At 40.1% G+C, this 23464-nt stretch overlaps 1 protein-coding gene across 1 annotated transcript in view; it reads right to left on the reverse strand.

The window, feature by feature from the left end:
* The window catches only part of dnah5 (dynein, axonemal, heavy chain 5), a 298393-nt gene that overhangs the window by 249511 nt on the left and 25418 nt on the right, over nucleotides 1–23464 (reverse strand). Inside the window, exons 6-9 of the mRNA XM_060825297.1 lie at nucleotides 19768–19905; nucleotides 10138–10314; nucleotides 8071–8184; nucleotides 152–259 (exon numbers count right to left, since the gene is read on the reverse strand). Coding sequence (XP_060681280.1) covers nucleotides 152–259; nucleotides 8071–8184; nucleotides 10138–10314; nucleotides 19768–19905 — 537 coding nt within the window. The remainder of the gene's footprint in view (nucleotides 1–151; nucleotides 260–8070; nucleotides 8185–10137; nucleotides 10315–19767; nucleotides 19906–23464) is intronic.

Below are 23464 nucleotides of genomic sequence, written 5' to 3' on the forward strand. Positions count from 1 at the left end.
CATCTTCATTAGGGTACAAATCATGCATTCTGAAAAAAACTATACTATAAGTAATGACTATTCGAATGTATGGAATTTTATTTATTTTCCTTTTGCATTAAGGAATCTTTAGCAATTATCGTACAAAAGTGTTATAATTTTGGCATCATACCTTTACAAACAAAGAAGTAATCTTCTCTGAAGTATTATAGTAACGGGAGATGCTATGAACCATTCGAATTGCATTGATTAGCCCTGGGATCGCTTCCACCATGGAAACCTACATTAAAGTTAAATATACAAGTTAGTTAAGAATCCTTACATGGTTATCTGAATTCTGTCACATTTTGCTTTACAATCAACTGGATCTTGCTCAAAAAGTCTCAACAATACAAGCACATATTCTTTTTAAATGTATAATTACTGCATAATTCAGTGCGAAAGCCAGGATGTTGTGGGCTCCTGAACGTTATGGGCAATTTAAGCCAGACTGCAATTTCCCTTGCTTAAATGACATCTCACCCTTAGGTTCAACAGTATTAAAAAGATCTTGCTGGATTTGCACAGAGATCGCCTATTAAACATGCCACAGAATCAAATGGCTGGAATTTAACATATTTTTAATTGTATAAATCATTCATAGTTTATAAATCAAACCGTGGCCAGAATTAGACCAATTTCAACAGATTAGTCTTATTATTATATACAATAAATTGTTGGTCAAGATTTTAACGTTTTGCTTTCTGCCTCCTAATCCAATCTCTCTATTTATTTATATCTCTTGCTGTATTTTGAGTTGACTATAATTCACTCAACTTCTCAGTTACAATGTCATTCCTTTTTCAATCTATAAGCTTTAATAGTTAAGGGGATACCCGTTGTTCACATTAATGACCATTCATACCATTGTCACATCATTAAAAATTTACAGTTCCAGCAAGTGCAAAGAAATTTCATGCTGAAGAATGCAGTAAACACCATAACAGTACATGCTCGGAGAAACTTCTTCCCAAAGAGATATCAAGCAAATTCAAGATCACAAACCTGAAATATTAACTTTGCTTCTCATTCCACAGTTACTGGCCCAGCCTGTTCAGCCTCACCCTGCAGCTCAAATCCTCCAACCCTGGCAACATCCTTGTAAATCTTTTCTGAACCCTTTCAAGTTTCACAACATCTTTCTGATAGGAAGGAGACCAGAATTGCATGCAATATTTCAACAGTGGCCTAACCAATGCCCTGTATAGCTGCAACATGACTTCCCAACTCCTCTACATAGGACAACTAAAAAAGAAATAAAGAGGGAGAAGATTAAATATGAGGGTAAGCTAGCCAGTAATATAAAAGAGGATTGCAAAAGTTTCTTTAGATTTATTAGCAGCAAAACAGAGGCACAAGTGGACATTGGGCCACTGAAAAATGGTGCTGGAGAAGAAATAAAGGAGGACAAAGAAATGGCTGAGGAACTGAACAAGTACTTTGTGTCAGTTATGGTGGAAGGTATGAGTAACATTCCAAAAGTTCAAGGGCGTTAGGACAGAGGTAATTATAGTGACGATCACCAAGGAGAAGGTGCTAGAAAAAGTGAAAAGTCTGAAGATGGATAAATCACCTGGACGAGATGGTCTACACCCCAGAGTTCTGAAGGAGATAGCTGAAGAGATAGTGGAGGCATTAACGGTGATCTTTCAGGAATCACTGGAGTCAGGGAGGGTCCCAGAGGACTGCAAAATCGCTGATTTAACCTCCCATTTAACAAGGGAATAAGGCAAAAGATGGGAAATTACAGGCTGATTAGCCTGACCTCGGTCGTTGGTAAGACCTTGGAGTCCATTGTGGAGGATGAGATTTCTGAATACTTGGAAGTGCATGGTAAATAGAGCTAAGTCAGTATAGTTTCCTCAAGGGGAGGTCATAACTGACAATTTTGTTATACAGTTCTTTGTGGAGGTAATGAACAGGTTAGACTACGGAGAGCCAATGGATGTTATCAACTTGGATTTCCAGAACGCCTTTGACAAGATGTCACACAGGAGGCTGCTGAGTAAGATGAGAGCCCATGTTGTTAGAGGCAAGGTACGAGCATGAGTAGGGGATTGGCTGTTTGGCAGAAAGCAGAGAGTGGTGGGGGGGTAAAAGCGTTCTTCTCAGGATGACAGGTGAATAGTGGTGTTCCGCAAGGCTCAGTGTTGGGACCACAATTTTTTCACTTTGTACATTAATGATCTAGATGAAGGAACTGAGGACATTCTGGCTGTGTTTGCAGATGATACATGTTAGGTGGAGGGATGGGTAGTATTGAAGAGTCGGGGAGGCTGTAGAATAATTTGGACAGGTTGGGAGAGTGGACAGACAATTGACAGATTGAATACAACATGGCAAAGTGTAAGGTCATGCATTTTAGTTGGAAGAATGGAGGCATGGATTATTTTCTAAATAGGGAGAAAATTCATAAATTTGAAGTGCCAAGGGACTTGGGAGTCCTAGTCTAGGATTCTCTTAAGGTAAACTTGCAGGTTGAGTTGGTAGTTAGGAAGACAAATACAATTTTGAGAGGACTAGAATATAAAAGCAGGGATGTCTTTCTGAGGTTTTTCAGGGTCTGGTCAGATCATATTTAGAATATTGTGAACAATATTGGGCCCCATATGTGAGGAAGGATGTATTGGCTCTGGAGCAGATCCAGAGGAGGTTCATGAGAATGATCCCAGGAATGAAAGGCTTAACATATAAAGAACGTTTGAGGATCTGGGAATACACTCTATGGAATTTAGAAGGATGAGGGGGGATCTAATTGAAACATACAAAATACTGAATGTCCTAGACAGAATGGACATAGGGAAGATCTTTCTATTAACAGGAGAGACGAGGACCCAAGGGCAGAGCCTTACAGAGTAAAGGAAAACCCTTTAGAACAGAGATGAGGAGAAACGTCTTCAGCCAGAGGGTAGTGAACCTATGAAAACCATTGCCACAGAAGGCTGCGGAGGCCAAGTCATTGATTATATTTAAGTCAGAAATGGATAAGTTCTTGATTTTCAAAGGGATCAATGGTCAATGGCCTAATTTCTGCTCCTATGTCTTATAGTCTACTAATGTCCTTTTAGGGAAGGAAATCTGCCCTTACCTGGTCTGGCCTACATGTGACTCCAGATCTACAGCAACGTGAATGATTCTTAACGGCCCTGGGGTCATTTGGGGATGGATAATAAATACTGGCCCACAGTCCATTACTAAGTTTTAAAAAAAAGGTTTTGCCTTATCTCAAGGAAAATACAATCCCTCTATAGAAAATATAATTCAACCTCAACAAACTAATTCCTGGGATGGAGGAATTGCTCTGTGAGGAAATATTAAATAGACTGGATCTTTATTTGGCGTTTAAACAGAAAAATAAATGATCACATTTATACCAGATACAAAAGTTTTTCTGAGGATTGACAGGGTAGGTGCAAGGTGTTTCTGCTGGCTGAAAGGTTTAGAACCAGGGACAGAATTTCAGAATAAAGTTTGAGCCATTTTTAACACTGAGATGAGGATGAATTTCTTCAGTCCTGGAGGGCTTTGGAAATTCAATCATTCAGTATGTTCTTCAAGACAGAGATCAACAAATATCTAGCTATTAAAACATCAAGGCTTATGAAGATAGTGCAGGAAAATACTTTGAGATAAAAGATCAGCTATGATCTCATTGAATGGCTGAGTGGACTCGGAGTTTAATGATCTACTGCTGCTCTTTTTTTATCTTCTTAAGGATTCTAGAAAGTATGTTCCAATTGGATGATTGTGAAATTTCATCCAGAGGGTTTGGGAAATTGACAGCAAGTATATAACAAAGTATTGGATTGTTCGGTAGGTAGGATACAGGGTTCCAGTCAGTTGCACAGATTGAATGGGATGAAGTCAGGGAAGATATAAAAATGAGGATTTTAAATTTAATATGTATGGGGAGGGGTGGAGAGCTGATTTTGATCAGTAAAGAAAAGAGTTTTAACTGACTGAGTTAAAAAATGTTACAATGAATGGAACAGAATTTTTTTTTAAATTGGAGTTTTTGAAGGCTGAACTTTGAGAAAAGAGAGCGTTTAGAGTAATTGAGACCAATGGTGACAACACTTAAAAATGAAATAAAAATAAACATTTAGACCAGTTTTGAGATGTTATAAAGATGGAAATGGTTTGTCATTCTGAGGGAGAGGATATGGTCTCTAAAGCTAAATTTGGCAATGAAACTGTTGCTGTGAATATAGTTTACTTGAATAATCTGTAGGTGTGGCTGCCACAAGCATCTGGGGTCACATTTACAAGAAATTGATAATACTTTACTACCTTAAGTTAGACACGGTTCAGCAGCATGTCAGCTGCTATGACAGTGAGCCTTGAACAGAGAATGTGTTTGATAAATGTAGCTATTGCAAATGATCTCAGTCTCCATTTCCTTACTATCCTTTTTTTTAAACCTTCCTTTGCATTGTCAGCAGAGTTGGATACACTCCACAGTCTTCTGCCCCTCTGCTTGATTCTTCCTCCAAGCATACCTTGTCCATTGACCTATGACCTGCTTGCCAACTTCTTTGACAGTTATTTTAATTGAAGATTGCTCCCTCTATTTTCTCCCTGTTCAGCCCTTAATCACTCAATTATGCTTGATGATATCAGCAGCAGTGCCCAGTGATTTTACATTGACCTATTTCCTTTCAAAATCCACACTTCTTATTCTCTCCTCAGCAATAGATGTCCAACCTGTTTCAACTTTCTTTTCTCTCCTTGGCAATGCCTTCTAATACTTGTTTGATCACTTAGGTCTGATCAATTTGCATTGTTGAACCTTCTTTCAAGGGCAGTATCTAGTGTGACTGTAGCTGTGGTATAGTTTTTCATCTTGGTGTAGTTTGTTTCTTCAGGATGTTCGACATGACCATTCCATCTTCCTCCACTACCTGTCCCCTTTCCACCTTCATGAATCTGCCTCTATGTAGTTGCATTCCAGCTTGTTCTAATGCATTAAGATGTATTTCTAGCAAATATGTCTCCTTCTACTCTCCATAGTAACTTCAGACTTCATGTTTTAGTTGAGAAATTAACAAACAGGATGCCAATATTCCTTGGCTGTTGAAATAGTCTAAGTATCCCTGGTTCTGTTCTTGATGGGGCCTTGCCAAATTTCTTGGCAGGAATTAAAGTCTGCTCTACTGTATGGTCTACTCCTTTTTTAGATTAACCCTGCTTCCAGTAGATTCACATATTTCATGAACTGTAATAGTAATAATTTGGTATCAAAATAAGTTATCTGCTTAGTGACATTGGAACTGGGTTGCCTCAGTTAGTATAGAGTTTGATTGGAGGCAGCCCTCGAGGGTTAATGGGGGAAATGACTGGTGTTTTGCAAGGTCCTACTGTCAGTGCCTTGCATTAAAAGCATTTAAAAATCTTACACATTTTTGGAATAACTTGGCTGATTCTTTGGTGTTTGCCACATCCTTTTTTTTTTAAATATGCCACTGACCTTGTACTGACTTTTGTGTGTGGCTTAACCAGTTCCTTTTAAAGTCAAAATATTATAGATTATTGGAAATCTGAACTAAGAGCAGAAAATACCGCAAATACTTAGAGGGTCAAGCACTTTCGCCTCAAGAGAAACAGGTGTAATGTTTCAGATTTGTGAACTTGCTTCAGAACAGAGAGTAACTGACAGTAATTTTACACAGGCTTCATGATCATTATCTGCTGTGAATTACATATCTTTAGCACAATTTTGGTACACAAAAGTCATTAATTTGTATTTTTCCAAGACCTGATAATCAGCACCATTTGTGGTGATTTGTTGTGGATAATCAAACCAATATTCGACCACCCCATATGTGCACTTGATAGTTTAAGTGAGCTTGACAAACTTTATTTCCCCAAAATCTGTCAGTGTTGCTGTTCTTTGTATGTTTTACACTGGTTTTAACCCTGGAGGACTTGATGTTACTTGCATTTCACATTTCTGGCTGAAGGATGTTACCATCTATTTCTTTGTCGGCTACAATGTCTTTTGATCGGAACACAATACCAAAAAAAATCACAAATAAAGATTATTGCCTAGCTCCTACTAATACCTACTTACATTTTGTATTTTCTATACAGTAAAGGTTTGCTAAATTGTTCCCTGGGATGAAGGGGCAGTCTCATGATGAGAGATTAAGTAAATTGGGTCTGTATTCTCCGGAGCTTATAAAAATGAGACACAATCTCAACAAAAATGAGAGTTTCAGAAGGGGGTTGATGGACCAGACATTGAGAGGTTGAGTTTTAGACGCCTGACCAACAAAAACAGAGGCAGTGTCAGGATCGGACACCAATCAATTAGGATTGAGATGAGGAAAAATTGCTTCATTCAAAGGGTTGTGAATCTTTGAATTTCTCTAACACAGCTGGTTGTAGATGTTTGCCACATAGTTCCTTTATTGGTCAGAGTACTGAGTACAGGGGTTGGGAGGTCATGTTGCGGCTGTACAGGACATTGGTTAGGCCACTGTTGGAATATTGTGTGCAATTCTGGTCTCCTTCCTCTTGGAAGGATGTTATGTAACTTGAAAGGGTTCAGAAAAGATTTACAAGGATGTTGCCATGGTTGGAGGATTTGAGCTATAGGAAGAGGTTGAACAGGCTGGAGCTGTTTTCCCTGGAGCGTCGGAGGCTGAGGTGTGACCTTATAGAAGTTTATAAAATCATGAGGGGCATGGATAGGATAAATAGACAAAGTCTTTTCCCTGCGGTGGGGGAGTCCAGAACTCGAGGGCTAAGGTTTAGGGTGAGAGGGGAAAGATATAAAAGAGACCAAAGGGGCAACTTTTTCACGCAAAGAGTGGTAAGTGTATGGAATGAGCTGCCAGAGGAAGTGATGGAGGCTGGCACAATTGCGACATTTAAAAGGCATTTGGATGGGTATATGAATAGGATAGGTTTGGAGGGATATCGGCCGGGTGCTGGCAAGTGGGACGAGATTGGGTTGGGATATCTGGTCGGCGTGGACAGGTTGGACGAAATGGTTTCTTTCCAAGCTGTACATCTCTATGACTCTATGTGCAGCGAGACAGCAGTGAGACAGTTTGAACCATCTGACCTGGGTTTCTCAGACTGTACAGCAAAGAATCAGAGTATGTGCTGAAAAATCTTTCACTGCAACATCAACCTATTAGCTTGTACCGGGATCAGCAACAACAACAATTACTCAAGTGCTCAAAGTTCAGCCAGCGCTTCCAGGGGATGATAGCAAATTTCACTGAAGACTGTCAATTTCTTGCAGCAACAAGGCGAAAGAAGAGATGGCCACTTTATTGGTCCTGATCGGAGCTTGCGCCATCCCTTTCTGTGATGGTAATGACAGGCTGAACCCAATCAAGCTAATTATTGCCTCTCCTTGTGAAAATCCCACCATCAGCACCAGAAGAACGGATGTGCGATCGTAATGTCCAAGGGTGAACATCCAGCTCACTCAAAATAAAAGCTAGAAAGTTATAAAGAAGCAAAATAAAACTTGCTTTCAACTGGAGTGTGGTGTCATGCTTTAGAAAGACTTCAGAGAGGGAGCAAGAAAGGTTTACACAAATGGCACTGTTGGTGAGGGATTTCAGTCAAAGGGGAAGTTGGAAAAATTGGAATTTGTCTTCTTTATAGGAGACAAAGTTAAGAGAAAATTTGATAAAATGTCTTTAATAATGAGGGACCTAAACAGAGCAGATACTTGAATACTGTTTCCATTGGTGAAAACGTTAAGAATCAGAAGGTATCAATTTAAAATTAATTACTTGAACCAATGGAGCATAAAGAAAAAAACATTTACACAGTAAATGGTTGAGATCTGAACGCACGTCTGAACTGCACAGTGGAGGCAGATTCAATCCGGGTTTTTAAAAATTACTTTGATAAGCTCCTGAAGAGAAACAAGTGGCAGAACTGTGGGAAAGGGCGGGTTTGCTCTCCAGCTGAGCTGCTCTTGCAGAGAGTCAGCACAGGCATGGTGATCCAAGTTGACTTGTTCTTTACTGTGACAATTCTTGAATTCCACTCATTTGTTACCAGCAGGAGGAAATCGTAAACACTTACCGGATCATTGTTATATAACGGATCACAAAATTTTTCTAGCGTGTACAGGTACTTTACGTTATCTTTAGCCTCGTTACCTGCATCAGTGATTCTAATGTCCAGCTCTCGCCAGGTCTAGGAGTACAATAGACAATGCAGAAGTTTTTGACTAAATAAGAAAGCAGTTAACAGTAATTTGTACAAAGTCAAATTTTTCCCCATTATATGCAAAAAAGTAATCCCTCATAAGTAAAATTCACTTAGGTTCTGCCTGCCTATCACTTTCTAAGCTTGTACACCATATAACAAGAAAACAGATGTAATATAAGACAAAGAACTGCAGATGTTGGAAATCTGAAACAAAAACAGAAATTATAAGAGATACTGATTAGGTCAGGCAGCATCTATGGATAGAAAACAGAGTTAACACTCTAAGTTCAGTGGCCCTTCTTTAGAAATTGTAGCATCCAGGAAAAAGTGGTATTTACGTTGTGGGGGGGGGGGGGGCGACCAGGGGGTTTATGGTGATGGGGAGAAGTGAGCAGATAGGTGGAGACTCAATCCAAATGAGACAATGTAAGGAAAAAAGTTAGGCAGACAAAGGGATTCTTAATTGTATGTCAGGATGACACTGCACTTTGAAATGCATCAGAAAACAGGCAGGAGCTGTGAACTTCAAAAGGTTTAAGAAGGAGAACATGGGCAAACGGAAGCTTTAACAAGACTGGGGTCTAGGAGATAGGGTAGGAAAGACAAAATGAAAACGCATCCGTGAAAATTAGAAGTTAAAGGAACTATCCATGTTCAAGAGGATGAGAGAATTCAGGGCTGTTACAAAATGAGCACTCAGTTAACTTAAACCATCATTAGTCAAGCAAAGGTGAAGGTATAGAACATAATGTAAAAATGATCAGAAGAGAAAGTTTAAGAAATATGGAGGCACATGTTCAGTGCATGATGTTTACAAATGGAAAGTTACATCTAACAAATGAGTGATGAAATTGTTTCTATGGTTTACTGCTAACTAAATTAAAATAAAAATGTAAGGCTTTACAAAAGAAGGCACTGGAAGTTTCAAGACACACAGAATTAGATGATTTTGACAGGAATGGATGATAACAAATTCAGTAAATGAAAATGGTCAGGCTAGACTAAGTATGAGGATAAACTACTAGAGATCAGAACTGAGAACATCATGATCAGGGAGAGAATAGCCATAAAACAGAAACAAGCACTACTGGAAATGAATGTTCAAAGTTGGCAACGATTATAATGAGAAGTGTGGAAACCTGTGAAAGTACCAAAAGCTTCCACTAATTAACACATGTCAGACTAACAATGCATAAAGAAACAAAAGGGGGAGATTTTAAACTTGAGGTGCCTACCCACTGATGCCCAAGGCCCTCTTGATCCATATTAAAGCTGAGCTCAAAGTGGTCCAACTGTTTCCTGTCGGACATTGTGTATTTATGCAAGTTGGAATCCTACCCCAGATATAGGACCCTAATTACAATTTCTGGGAGCACATTGATGGAGCGTGCTTCTGTACATGTGTTGAACAGCCCAATCAGAGTTCCTTAAAGTAACTACTAGAGGCCAATCAAAAAAAAAGTAATTTTTTTGTTTCCCTTTAAAATAATAATCTCCAAATACCATACAGACTATGTAATGTATTCAGTCACTCTATATAAGTGTCTCCCAGCATTTGTTATTTGTGGCTTTATTGTTTTAAAACAGCACTATCCCTACATTGTTGACTAATAACATACAAGAAGCATCAACGTTAGTGATACAAAATTTACAGTCATTTGACAGCACAGACTATGCATACTGCTGAAAAGAATACACATTTTATTCAACATTTTTAACTTGCACACATCAGGAAAATTGGTAAGAATACTGATACGAAAATACCCTGACCTGATGTACTCAAAACCTTGCACTCAGCTTTAACATCTGTATTATACTAGACTGTATTTAAAAGCTATTGGTACTGAAGGTATGAAGAGATATAATTCAAACCCATTTTGTCACCCACTTTCTAATCTTTTGAGAAGTTCAAGCAATGGAGAAGATCAGAGGAAGCACCTTAAGAAGTTTAGACTTTGCCGTAGTGAGAACTCCAAGTACTGCTTTCACATCCTGACTCTTTAATTGATCAAGCAGATAATTGAACCTTGACATTCTTTTCTTCCAGTGATCCAGTTCTGCACGCGGACCTAGATCATCAGCTTCCTTACGCAACTGTTCGCTTTCAGCAAGCACCTGGAATTGCAGAGTAACCAAAAATGAAATAGCTCCAATTTCAGTGTTATATTGACAATTTTTATACAATACTACACTTCACAAAGATGCTGAAGAAATTGTTGTGGTTCTGTTCGCCGAGCTGGAAGTTTTTGTTGCAAACGTTTCGTCCCCTGGCTAGGCGACATCATCAGTGCTCTGGAGCCTCCTGCGAAGCTCCTGGCTTGTCTCAGCGTCTCTCGCCCGTAAGTGTTCAAGGTTTGTGCGAAGATTTGTAGCTCGGGTGCTCGTTGTTGTGGTTCTGTTCGCCGAGCTTCGCAGGAGGCTCCAGAGCACTGATGATGTCGCCTAGCCAGGGGACGAAACGTTTGCGACAAAAACTTCCAGCTCGGCGAACAGAACCACAACAACGAGCACCCGAGCTACAAATCTTCGCACAAACCATGCTGAAGAAATTTTTCATCTAAATTACAAATGGCACCCAACAAAACTGTGAAAATATAAACGATCCCTCCACATCCTGCTTGGACTGGTGACAGCCTTTGACACAGTTAACCAGACCTTCCTCCTTCAGCACTTTGCTACAGGCATCTGGCTGGGTGGAATAATATATATTAAGGATTTTGATGAGGAAAGTGAATGTTCATAGACAATTTGTGGATGACACAAAAATAGGTGGGAATGTAAGTAATGAAGATCACACAAAAAGTCTGTAGAGCATTATGGACAGGTTATGTGAGTGAGGATAATACTTGGCAGATGGAATATAATGTGGAAAAATTGAGGCTTTGCATTTTGGCGGTTGAACAGAGGAATTGAATATCACTTAAATGGAGCAAGACTGCAGAACGCTACGGAACTGAAGAATTTGGGAATCCTCATCCATCCAAGTTCAGCAGGGAATGGGGAAAAACAAATGGAACATTGCTCTTGAATGCAAATGGAATGGAGTATTAATAGTAGGGAAGTATTGCTAAAAGTACACAAGGCAATAGTCAGACCACAGCTGAAACATAGCGAACAGTTTTGGGATTGTTATCTAAGAAAAGACGTACAGGCAGAGGAGGTAGTTCAGATAAGGTTCACTGGGCTGATATCAGGTATAGAGGGACTGTCTTTATGAGGAGAGGTTGTGTGGATTGGGTTTGTAATCATTGGAATTTAGAAGAATGAGCCATGACCTTATTGAAACGTACGTTATTCTTAGGGAACTTGATAGGCTAAAAGAAGAGAAGCTGTTTCCCCTTGTGGGAGAGTCTAGTATTTGAGGGCATAACCTCAGAATAAAGGATCACACATTTAAGGCACAGATGGGGACGAATTTCTTCTCCTAGAGGGCAGTGAATCTATGGTCTTAATGTCACTCTAATGGTCTTGTAGTCTTAATGTCACTCACCTGGAGGGTTCCATTGTTTTCTATCTATCTCTACCCAGAGTATCACTTACATTGGCTTCTTTTACTATTTCCATATTGTTATTTCTAGTGTCCCACAATAATCTATTCTTAGCCTACTCCAACTTCTCTTCTACATATTCTCTATTTTTGAATGTTGTCATCAATGCAGGGTTTTTTTTTGTAGATATTTTTATTGAAATTTAACATTTTTGCAAATTTACAAAAATAAACAAAACTCTCAAATACAAACATTGATGTACAATTAAATCATATATACAATAGTCATAATTTAACAAAGAAAAGAGAAAGAAAGAAAACAAAAAAAGAAAAAAAAGAAACGAAAAAAGAAAGAAAAAAAAAACTCAACTTTCTACTAATCTAACCTATAACTAACCAGAGTGTATACCTAAGTCTCTTACATGCTCGGAATGTATAAACATCAAATATAATAAAACCCGTATTCGCGCAGGATTCCTCTCCCAAGGGGCCCAGGAGCAGCCCGGTCTGAAATCTTCACTAAATAAAAGCCCTTGTTAGGATAGCCGAAATATCTGCATTTATATAATTCAAAAAGGGCTGCCATATTTTATAAAATAATTCAGTCTTTCGGTGCACCATATTTGTGAGGAAGTCAAGGGGGATATATTCCATAATTAATCTGTGCCAATTTGAAAGTCCAGGGGGGCCCTCAGCCACCCAGTTCACCAAAATATTTTTCCTTGCACAGAAAGAGAGAATAGAAAATAGTCTCTTCCCATGCATATCCAGAGATGAGAGGTTCGAAAAGCCCAAAAGGAGAGATACAGGGTCCACCCTAATTTCCGTTCCTAAAATTTCTGTCAGGGTATTTGCCACTTTAGTCCAGTATCTGCGGACTTTCTGACAAGTCCACAGACAATGTGCAAGAGTACCCACCTCTATTTTGCATTTAGGACACATTGGAGATGCTCCTGCCTTGAATTTTGCCAGTCGAGCCGGAGCTATATGGGCCCTATGAAGTATCTTTAGTTGGATAGCCTGAGTTCTGTTACAGATAGCAATTCTTCTAGCATTTTCCCAAATGTCATTCCACATATCCTCAGAGATTTCTAGCCCCAAATCCTGCTCCCATGTTTTAAGCAGGTCATCCATGTCTCCTGAGACTCCATCATGTAGCAAATGGTATATAGTACTAACGGAGGATGCCCCCGCTGGTCGTAAGACATTACGTTCTCTGTCTGATTTATAAAGACTATCTATTAATGTAGTCTTCCTCTGTATATAATCTCGAACTTGGAAGTATCGAAAGAGATCCCCATTAGGTATTCCGAATTTCAGACGCAGCTGCTCAAAGGACATCAGGATCCCATCTTTAAATAGGTCCGCTAAGCATGAGATGCCCCTGGATCTCCAGAGTTTAAAGGTGGCATCTGTAATCCCCGGTTGGAATCCCCATGCGCCTACTATTGGTGCATGGGGGGATGTTTTATGTGAGTTACCCTCATTTTGCCGCATTATATTCCAGGCCTTAATTGTGTTTAATATTATGGGATTTTTACAGTGGTCTGTAATGATTTTCCTCTTATCTGAAAATAAAAGGTTAATAAGTGGGTATTTTACTTGGGAGGCTTCGATATCCAGCCAAATTGATTGTGGATCAGATGAAACCCAATCAGCTATGTAACTTAGTAGGGAGCTTAACTGATATTTCCTAAAGTCTGGGAAGTCCAGTCCTCCCCTTGCCTGTGGAAGCTGTAGCTTCTTCAGCTTAATAAGGGGCCGTCTATGGTTCCAAATAAAGGAGCCCAACCAGCCATATAATTTACGTAGGGCTAGCCTTGGCAGCATCAGCGGGAGCATTCTCATAGGATATAAGAGACAGGGCAGAACATTCATTTTAATTAATGCTATTCTCCCTAGCCAGGAAATCGGAAGGTCTCTCCATCGCTGGAGGTCCTGCCTTATCCTTTCCATTAATTGTACAAAATTAGCCCTATACAGCTGATCAAATACTGGCGTGATAAAAATACCTAAATATAAGAAGCCCTCCAGGGACCAATGGAAGGGAAAAGGGGATCCGTCCATTAAGTGGGGTATCATAGCCAGACCACCCATTGGCATGGCTTCCGATTTTGAAAAATTAATTTTATAGCCTGAGAATGCACTAAATGTATTAATAACTTGAATTAGACGAGGCACTGACATTAAAGGATTACTGAGGAATAAGAGAACGTCATCTGCATAGAGGGTAATTTTGTGTTTACCTGTACCAATCCTCGGGGCCGTTATATTAGGATCAGTCCGGATGGCTTCTGCTAATGGTTCGATTATCAGTGTAAACAACAATGGTGAGAGAGGACATCCTTGACGGCAGCCCCTACCCACACTGAAGCCATCCGATCTTAACCCATTAGTAATAACAGCTGCTTTGGGGTCATTATACAATGTTGAAACCCATTTGGTAAACACCTGTCCAACGCCAAACCTTTCCAATGTGTAAAATAAATATGACCATTCAACCCTATCAAATGCCTTTTCCGCATCCAATGAAATTACTACTCCTGGTATCTTTCCCTGATGACAGGCTTGGATCATATTCAAGACCCTTCTGATATTATTGGATGATCTGCGGCCCTTAATAAATCCCGTCTGGTCCTCCTTTATAATATATGGCAGTACCCTTTCTAGTCTTAGTGCTAACATTTTTGAGAGAATTTTAAAGTCTACATTTAGTAAGGATATTGGTCTGTAAGATGCACAATCTTCTGGGTCTTTTCCTTTTTTGAGGATAAGAGAAATATTTGCTTCTTTCAGCGTGGGCGGGAGACAGACCTGACTATGCGCAAAATTATACATATCCATAAGTGGGTCAACCAATATTCCTGTAAATTCTTTATAGAATTCAGCTTGAAAACCATCCGGGCCCGGTGCTTTTCCGCTCTGAAGTTGCCTAATTGCCTCAAGTATTTCTTGGACTGTTAAAGGGGTATTTAGGGCCGACACCTGTTCCGGAGTCAGGCCCGGGAAGGTCAAATTTTTTTAAAATGACTGCATCCTCCTAATCCTATCTTCACAATCCTGCGATCTATATAGTTCAGAATAAAATTCTTTAAAGGTCGCATTGATCTTTTTATGATCATGAGTCAGGGTACCTGTACTTTCCTTGATGGTCGGAATAGTTTGAGGGGCTTTCTTTTTCTTTGCAAGAAATGCTAAGTATCTACCCGGTTTGTCGCCATATTCATATAATCTTTGTTTCGGAAATAATATTTCCCTTTTAGCCGTTTGAGTAAGCGCGGTGTTTAAAGCTGTCCTAAGAGCTGTAATCCTCTGCAATTTTGTGATAGAGGGTCTATCAGCGTATGCTGTTTCGGCTGCTTTTAGGCGAGCTTCGAGCAGACGCTGCTGCTCTCCCTTCATTTTCCTCTGGGTCGCTGAATAGGAGATGATCAAACCTCGTGCATAAGCTTTGATGGTCTCCCACATCATTGACGGATTGCTAGCCGTACCAGTATTAATTTCTAAAAAAGTTTTAAGTTCTTGGGAGAAATACTTTAAAAATTTGCTATCTTTTATCAGGAAGGGGTCCATACGCCAATGCCGAGCAGATGTCCCATTGTTCTTTACCTTAGTTTCCATGTATACAGCGGCATGGTCAGAGATTGCTATAGTACCTATTTTACAGGTTGCTATAGAGTTTAGAAAAATCGATGGGGCAAAAAACATATCAATTCATGTGTGACATTTATGTGGATTAGAGTAGAAAGAAAAATCTCTACCCTGTGCATGGAGACATCTCCATACATCTACCAATCCTAATTCTTTATTCAGGTCCGCCAGTTGTCTAGATCTGGGAGATACTCCAGCGGCGCTCTTGGGAATCCTGTCTATTTCCGGATCCATAATACAATTAAAGTCTCCCCCTATAATTGTATGACGGGCACCAAAGGCCATCAGTTTTGAAAAAGCTTCCGTTATGAATTTAAAGGGGTGTGCCAGGGGGCAGTATACATTTAAGATCCCATATTCCTCTCCATTTATGAGGGCTTTAATCAAAATATATCGTCCAGATTCGTCTTTTATCTGATTTAGAATTTTCAAAGGGAAGTTCTTCCGGACAAGGATAACCACTCCCCTGCTTTTTGAATTAAAAGAGGAAAAAAAGGCCTGATCAAATCCGCCCTGTCGTAATTTTAAGTGTTCTTTATCCGACAGGTGTGTCTCCTGTAGGAGAGCTATATCAACTCTCTCCTTCTTAAGATTTGATAATATTTTCTTCCTTTTAACTGGCGAATTACTCCCCCTGACATTCCAGGTGCACCACTTAACCGACTGTTCAGCCATAATCATCTGGACAGATCCGAGACCCCTCGGGAGGGGAAACCCTATCTAGAACATCCCGAGCATGGAGCATACAAGATTTACAAAAGTAAAGACTCTCTGATACACTCAAAACAATATAACAAAAAACTCTTTCTAAGTATAAAAATATAAAACATTCCGAATTGGAGATTTTCTCCCTTGTTCCCAGGGAGCGTCACTTCCTCTCCCACAGTCCATCTTACCCTCTTCCAACCAGTGCCCACCCTTGACCCAGGTGTTCCTCAATAAAATGAGGAGAATTCAAATATAATATAAAGCTAGAGTTAACAGTGAACACCCCACCCCCACCCACACCCACATCTAAATATATTTGGGAATATTAATACCATATATAACTATAAGATTACAACCTCAACATGTAATACTTAAATATAATACCACAAAATAACAGGGGAAAGAAAAACAACCCCGCTCCTAAAAACAGAAGTAAAATAGAATAAGGTAACCACCTCTCCCCATCAACATTAACCAAACGCCCCAACATATATATATATACATACACACATAGGGGGAAAGATAAGAAAAGATGAAGGGATGTAAACCAAAATAATGGGAAAGGCAGACCAGTGTCCACAATCTCTTACAGTTTATTTAAGAGAGTCCAAGAATTCCTTAGCCTTCTCCGGTGATCCGAAGTTATATATGGATCCTTCGTGGCTAAGGCGTAGCGTCGCTGGATATCGTAAGGAGTACTGGATATTTAAGTCCCTTAAACGCTTCTTCGCCTCATCGAATGCCTTCCTCTTTCGGACCAAAGCTGGGGAGAAGTCCTGGAACAGCATGATCCTGGATCCTTTGTGGGTCATAGCTTGGGGATCTTTTCCCAGATTTCTTGAGGCTTCCAGGAGCATCTGCCTCTCCCTATAGCTCTGCAGCTGGAACAGGACCGGGCGTGGGCGCTGGGTTGAGCCGGGCCCACGTACTGTGACCCGGTAGGCCCATTCTACCCTTACCTGGCCTGATCCATTATGCAGATTTAAAAGTTGTGGCAGCCAATGCTCTAAGAATGCTGTCAGCTGACCTCCCTCTTCCTGCTCGGGCAGGCCCAACAACCGAATATTTTTTCTACGACATCGATTTTCGAGGTCATCAATGTGGTTTTCTAGGTTCTGGACTCGATTCTCGAGAAAACGGATGTGGTCGGCTGTTGATTTTATCCCAGTCTCTGAGGCTGCGGCCTTCGACTCCACCTCTCTGACTCGGCACTCCAATTCCTGAATGTCTCTGCCCTGCTTCTGCAGCTCGGCTGATAGTGCTTCTCTGCTCTGCCGAGACTCATCGATAAAAGCATCAATCTTCGCCTCCCACCTGGCAAACATCTCCTCAAAGCTCATCTTAATTGGTAACTCTCCTGAAGTAGCTGAAGACACCTTTGTTGCAGCTGAAGAGGGAGAGGGTGGGGGAGGGGTCCCTGCTTTCTTAGAGCCGCCTGTTCCCTTCCCTTTACTCATTTTCCAGCTAGTATTAGACTATTTAAATGTACTAATAGGTAACTATTTAAGGTTAACAACTATTATAAATGGTTTAGTGAGTGTGGTGGGGGTGGATAGCCCACTTTTCCCAAGTTTTGGGTAGAGCACTGTGGACTCAGTCTTGCTGGGTCGCCGCCATCTTGGATCCCCATCAATGCAGGGTTAAGTTTCCATGTTCACTGTTTTACCTCAATATCACTGCTTCCAACCTCTCCACAGTGTTTGCATAATCAGGCTGCATGCCAGGTATCTAGTACTAAATGAGCTGAAATATCCTATGCATAAACATTGGGAATGTCAAAGCTATCATCTCCATTCCTTCGCTATTTGATTGCATCACTTTCTAAGGCAACTGTTGAAGGCTAAAACAGACTGTTCGCAATCTCAGTGTCATATCTTTTCCCAATTTATTTCTCCAACTAGCTATTTTGTTAGTAAGAACTCTATTTGCACCTCTGCATCATTACCTGCCTTAACCACTGTCTCAGCTCACACGTTACTGAAAACTTCATCAGCCTTTATTACCTCCAGACTCGACAATTCCAAAATACTCCTACAGCTCCTGCTAGCTCTCCACATCCTATTGTCTGTAAACATGGGGTCATCAAATATTTTCTGGCCCTTTCCTTACCCATGCCAAGACTTGTTCACCCTTTACTCCTGTGTTGCTGATTTGCATTGGGATCACAGTTAAGTAATGGCAATTTTAAAACATAAATATATTTTCAGTGGTCAGGCTCCTCCTGATCTCTGCAATCTTCTCCAGCATTCACAGCTCTCCAAATAACAGCACTCATCAAAGTCTAGCCTCGTGAGTATTCCTGGTTTTGACCGTCTCATTATTGGTGGCTGTGCCTTCAAAGTTCCTTCCCTTCAGAATTCGCTTCCTGCAACTCTTCACATCTCCTTCCTCCTTTACGATGGACTTTAAAAGTTCCCTCTTTGACCAAACTTTTGCCCACTTGTCCAAAAATCACCTAACGTGGCATGGTGTCAAACTTTATAATGTACCTTAGAAGCCCCTATGAAAGTAACAACGTCATAATCACTGCATGAATTTAAATTGCTACAGTTGGATACACGACTCACTTGGCTTCCATTATTGAAGCCTTCCATCATTCAGTGCCAATAATGTTCCAAGGTAGTCCTGCCCAAGTTTCTACCGGGCACAATACAAATGCTGTACTTAATAAACTTAAAATAACTTCTGAATCCATTCCAGCAGTGGATGTGAAATTATTTCCTTACTTTTGCTGTGTTGAACTTCAGCAGCATTTTAATCATTCATGAAAATATAATGGAGCGACTCGGGGTGGGGTGGGGTATATTTGTAGCAACCAGCAAGACACAGCTGTATCACAGCAACGAGTGAATGACTCCAGGAGAAATAGCTGGACGAGATTAAAGTTTATTTTGAAGAAATGCGTTTTCTTTCGAGCGTTCAGAATTCTGATTTAGAAGTTGTTTTAAGATTTTTGTCGAAAATGCAAAATGTTTCGAAAGTGTTTTATTGACAATGCCAGTCGGTGTATCTGTTTAAATAATTTAATAGGTGATCCCGTTGGCACAGCATAGACTGGCAGGTTGTGCTATCACGTACCGTGATCCTGAAGTTCCCACGTTGAGCACCTGATCTCAGATAAAGACGGTGAATTATTTTAGAAGAAAAACTGGAATTCACATTTAAATACCATAACATAAACACATTTGCAATCATACAGTTGCAGGCCACCATTGGTGAGACCTGAGGACAAATTGGTCCCTCTCATACAAAATAAACCACACTGAGGCATCACATCAGGAGAAAAAGCTCAAAAATGGCATGAAATGCTGTTTTGAACAGTGGGGTTTTTGGTCTTTTTCATAGTCAGATCACACCACCTGTATTCTTACATATAAGCAATTAGTTCCTTATGCAAAAACAAGCTATAGAAGAAAATCAACCACAAATAATGTAATCCAAAAATGTCTGAGCACATAAAAACACTTAATTTGAGTTAAATTGAATGTTTGTAAAGTATAAGACTAACATTTTTTAAAAATGTTTAAAATCCACAACAATTCTTCTCCATGCTGGACTTATCCAGTTATCCATCCATTTAGCTTGGTACTTTGATTCACCCCATCATAGAGCACAGAGGCCAGTTTTGGATAAAATCCTTAACTGTCCGCATCCTATCATCTGTAAACGTGAGGTTATGCAAGAAAGGTCTCCAGAATAAATAGAACACATTTTAACATTACCTGCTCAATTTGATTGATCCACACTTTCATACATGCTTCAATCTTTTCCAAAGCTTCAGTGCTATTGGCTACAGCCAAATAATCTGATGGGCCTTTAATGAGCCTCAAATCAAAGGCCTCACATTCTTTCAAATTCACCTACAGTCCAAAAAAAATAACATTTTAGAAAGACAGAAAAACAAGTTATTGTATGGCTGTGAATTTAATCAGTGCTAATCTGAAAGAGTGTAAATTCAATCCATTATTGTCATAACTCAGGCTGAAAGAGCAACATTCAGTTACAAAAGTAATTTTAAAATAGATTTCAGAAAGTTTGAATGAATTGCATGTGCTATTTAACTTTGAAACCAAAGGTCAGGAGATTCTCAATGAAGAATGCCAGCCTCTCATGCTGATCATTTCACCGTACCCTATAATCCTTGAAACTCAGGATTCAGCCTAACATCCAAATGCTTCACATCACCTCACAATCAATGCTGCCAGCCTTATTCTCATCTCTCAATGTCTCCACATACACCTCACTATTCAGCTATAACAGGCACATCACCCAAACAGAGTATTATACATCCATTAACATTCTGACCTCTTCCTTAAAGTAGAAGGTAGACTGGAGGACAGAACAGAATCAGACAAGAATGTCCACATCTACTAAAATCATGCAGAGGAGATGGTTCATTGGTCAAGGAGACAATAATGCTGAGAACACAAAGCAATGCAGTATTTTACTGTTTCATCCATCGCTTAAACCTCAAGTTCACCTTCAATCTGTTATGTAGCAAGCTGGTGATGAGGAGATCTGGGGCCTCTGGCTTCCAACCCCATACACCATTCCTCACACCAAACTTTCTCTTCACTCAAGGCTGCATTCACACATGAGGTCAGAGAACTCACAAGAAGATGAGCATTGAATGGTAAACACACTAACATTGTCTGTACTCTCATTCCTCATCTTAACAAAGCAAAACAGGGCATTCCCTTCCATCAGCAACCATGTGGAACCCACCAGGCCACAGCAACTATTGGCCAATATCAATTTCCACTACAGCACAAACATCTTCCATTCTATATCAAAGATTCAGTGCCACTATGGAAATGCAGACTGTTGCACTCATAGTTCTGGATATTGTCATGGAGCAGACCAAACCCCCTTTAAATATATTAAGGTGATAGTCTAGACCCTAACTTTTATCCTATTTAAAGGTAAATGTAAGGTGCTGTGTTCCAGATATAATTCAATTGGTCACACTACTCGGCTTTAAGCAAAACACACTTCGTTCTTACACCCAGTTAAAAAGATACAAAAGAAAGAAGAATTGGTATAACATTTAATTCTATTGGAAAGTGTAGTATATTAATAGAGTATTTAACTACCAAACAGCATATGTGCCAATATAGTAACATCCCATCACCACACCCTTGGCAAAAGCAAAGTCAGTAAATTAGATTGTCTCACATGCAATGTTTCTCCAGTCCAGGAGAAAGGAACATCAAGAGAAAATTCTGGCAAACAGAAAGAACTCCAGCTTTTTTTCTGTGGCTGAACAGATGTCTAACAGCTTCCACTACCAACATCAAAACCCCAAAGAATGAAAGCTAAACTAAAACTCTGGTCCTGTGGGAACCTGACTCCACCCATTCATACTGCAGCTATTGTTTTAACTTTTAAAATAAAAAGGGCCTCACAAGCTGATTGCCTTATTGGTGTGGAAGAGACAACTCAGCGCCTCTAACTCTAAACCTCTCCTCAAAAAAAAGGACAAAATATGCCCCTTAAAGTCATTGTATCGTTATAATATCTCTAACATTCCAAAGGGGTTTCCACAGTATCACAGTAACCCATGAGCCTGTTGCCAAAACTACAGTAAATATGCTGAGGCACTGCCCCAAGGTAGTGGCAGTGGCTCTGTGAAGCACAAATCTGCTGTTCACTTTGAGGAAAACAATCCTGCTCTCTGGATGCAACTTGGACTGCTGCAGCCCAGGCCTACATATGTCATCTGAAGATAAGCCTTATAGGTGTAGAGCTACTTGAGATCACCTTCCAACGTCATCTACACTCTTCTGAATTAGAGATCAACAGCCTTCCATCACCTATGTTGCAGCCACTGGCGAAACATGACTTCAGAGCTCTAAGAGTCAAAGAGTGACAGGAAGACAGCATTCAAAGTGCCCAAAGGGAAATTAGTTTAACATTGTACACATTACGTCACAAATTAATTTATAAATTTGGATTGTCGGTAAGACCTATTCCTTCATAATAGCCAGGTTGCCGAGCATGAAGTGCATTGTCACAAATGCTAATAAACACATATCTGAGCAGGGCAGAGCTTCTCCAGAGTGATTCAAGCTATGGCAGTATTACTTGAGGATGCAAATGCAGTGTTCAATAATGTTTCTTGTGACAGTATGGCTCTCATTTTGTGCCTTTTTTCTAAACTTTCACGTATTTCAAACCGAATTTATCAGCCAATGTTCGTATTGGCTCTTGTCATTCTGTAGCTCACCTGTAACTTGCTGTGTTATCTCAAACATAGGTGTCACAGAGGACTGTGCAGAATGATCTGATCATGACTACTGCCAGGAGAACAGGCATTTGACTATGTGATATCCTCACTATATTTGCATGAGAGGCAAATATTAAGGGAGTAGAATCACTTTTGGCTCAGGAAAACATTGGAGTTCACATTAGATGTGTAATGTGAAAAGAGAAAAAGGGATGTTGTCATAATCATAGAGTCATAGAGATGTACAGCACAGAAACAGACCCTTCAGTCCAACCTGTCCATGCCGACCAGATATCCCAACCCAATCTAGTCCCACCTGCCAGCACCCGGCTCATACCCCTCCAAACCCTTCCTATTCATATACACATCCAGATGCCTTTTACTTGTTGCAATCGTACTAGCGTCCACCACTTCCTCTGGTGAACTATGCAAACCCCTTTCACATTTGTTTCTGGAGAGGAAAGGATATGGAGTCTTTTTTATGTGTTATGTAGTGCCTCAGTGACCCTCTTCAGCAGTAGGCCCCCACTACATGTATGAAAAGTAGGAGCAACTGTCACCTTGATCCTTGCCCTATTTTGAGGTTTCAGGTGTCACTGCATAAGTTGACAGACTTCAATCAGTGCTGCTTTAATGAAGTAGTCTCAAGCAATAGTCCTCACTGTCATGAAACTGCTCCCAAAATACCCTTTGAAGAGCTAGTCTCCTGCTATGAACAGGGATGGGGGGGCATTAATTTAATGGTGTTTAATGCTTGTTCAACTGTATGAGGTTAAGACAGGGCATAAGCTGGGTTGCGGTATTCAAAAATGACAGCGTTAACATTAAATCAGCATTGGAAACTGACTGAATAATAAGCTGCCTACTCTGCACATCACTGGTGGCTGTTTAGGTGTGTGTGCACATGCCCTTTATAGTATAAAGAACTTCACTACTTCTTTGAGTTCCAGGAGGTTAGGTGTCATAGCAAGAAAGCAGTGCGACACAGCTCAATTTCTCCCTCTCTCTTGGACACAGAGGGATATATCCACAAGTATACTTACTGAATTGAGCCTTCAGGCTGACCAAGCCTCATATGAAAGGTGTACGCACTCTGCTGTAAAACAGAAACTAACTCATCATGACCCTAATGTTAGTTAAATGCTAACTTTACCTAATCCAATTCAACGTACATAGAGGACCGAAGTATCCTC

Source organism: Hemiscyllium ocellatum, chromosome 5, assembly GCF_020745735.1.
Source record: "Hemiscyllium ocellatum isolate sHemOce1 chromosome 5, sHemOce1.pat.X.cur, whole genome shotgun sequence".
In the NCBI taxonomy this organism is placed as follows: Eukaryota; Metazoa; Chordata; class Chondrichthyes; order Orectolobiformes; family Hemiscylliidae; genus Hemiscyllium; species Hemiscyllium ocellatum.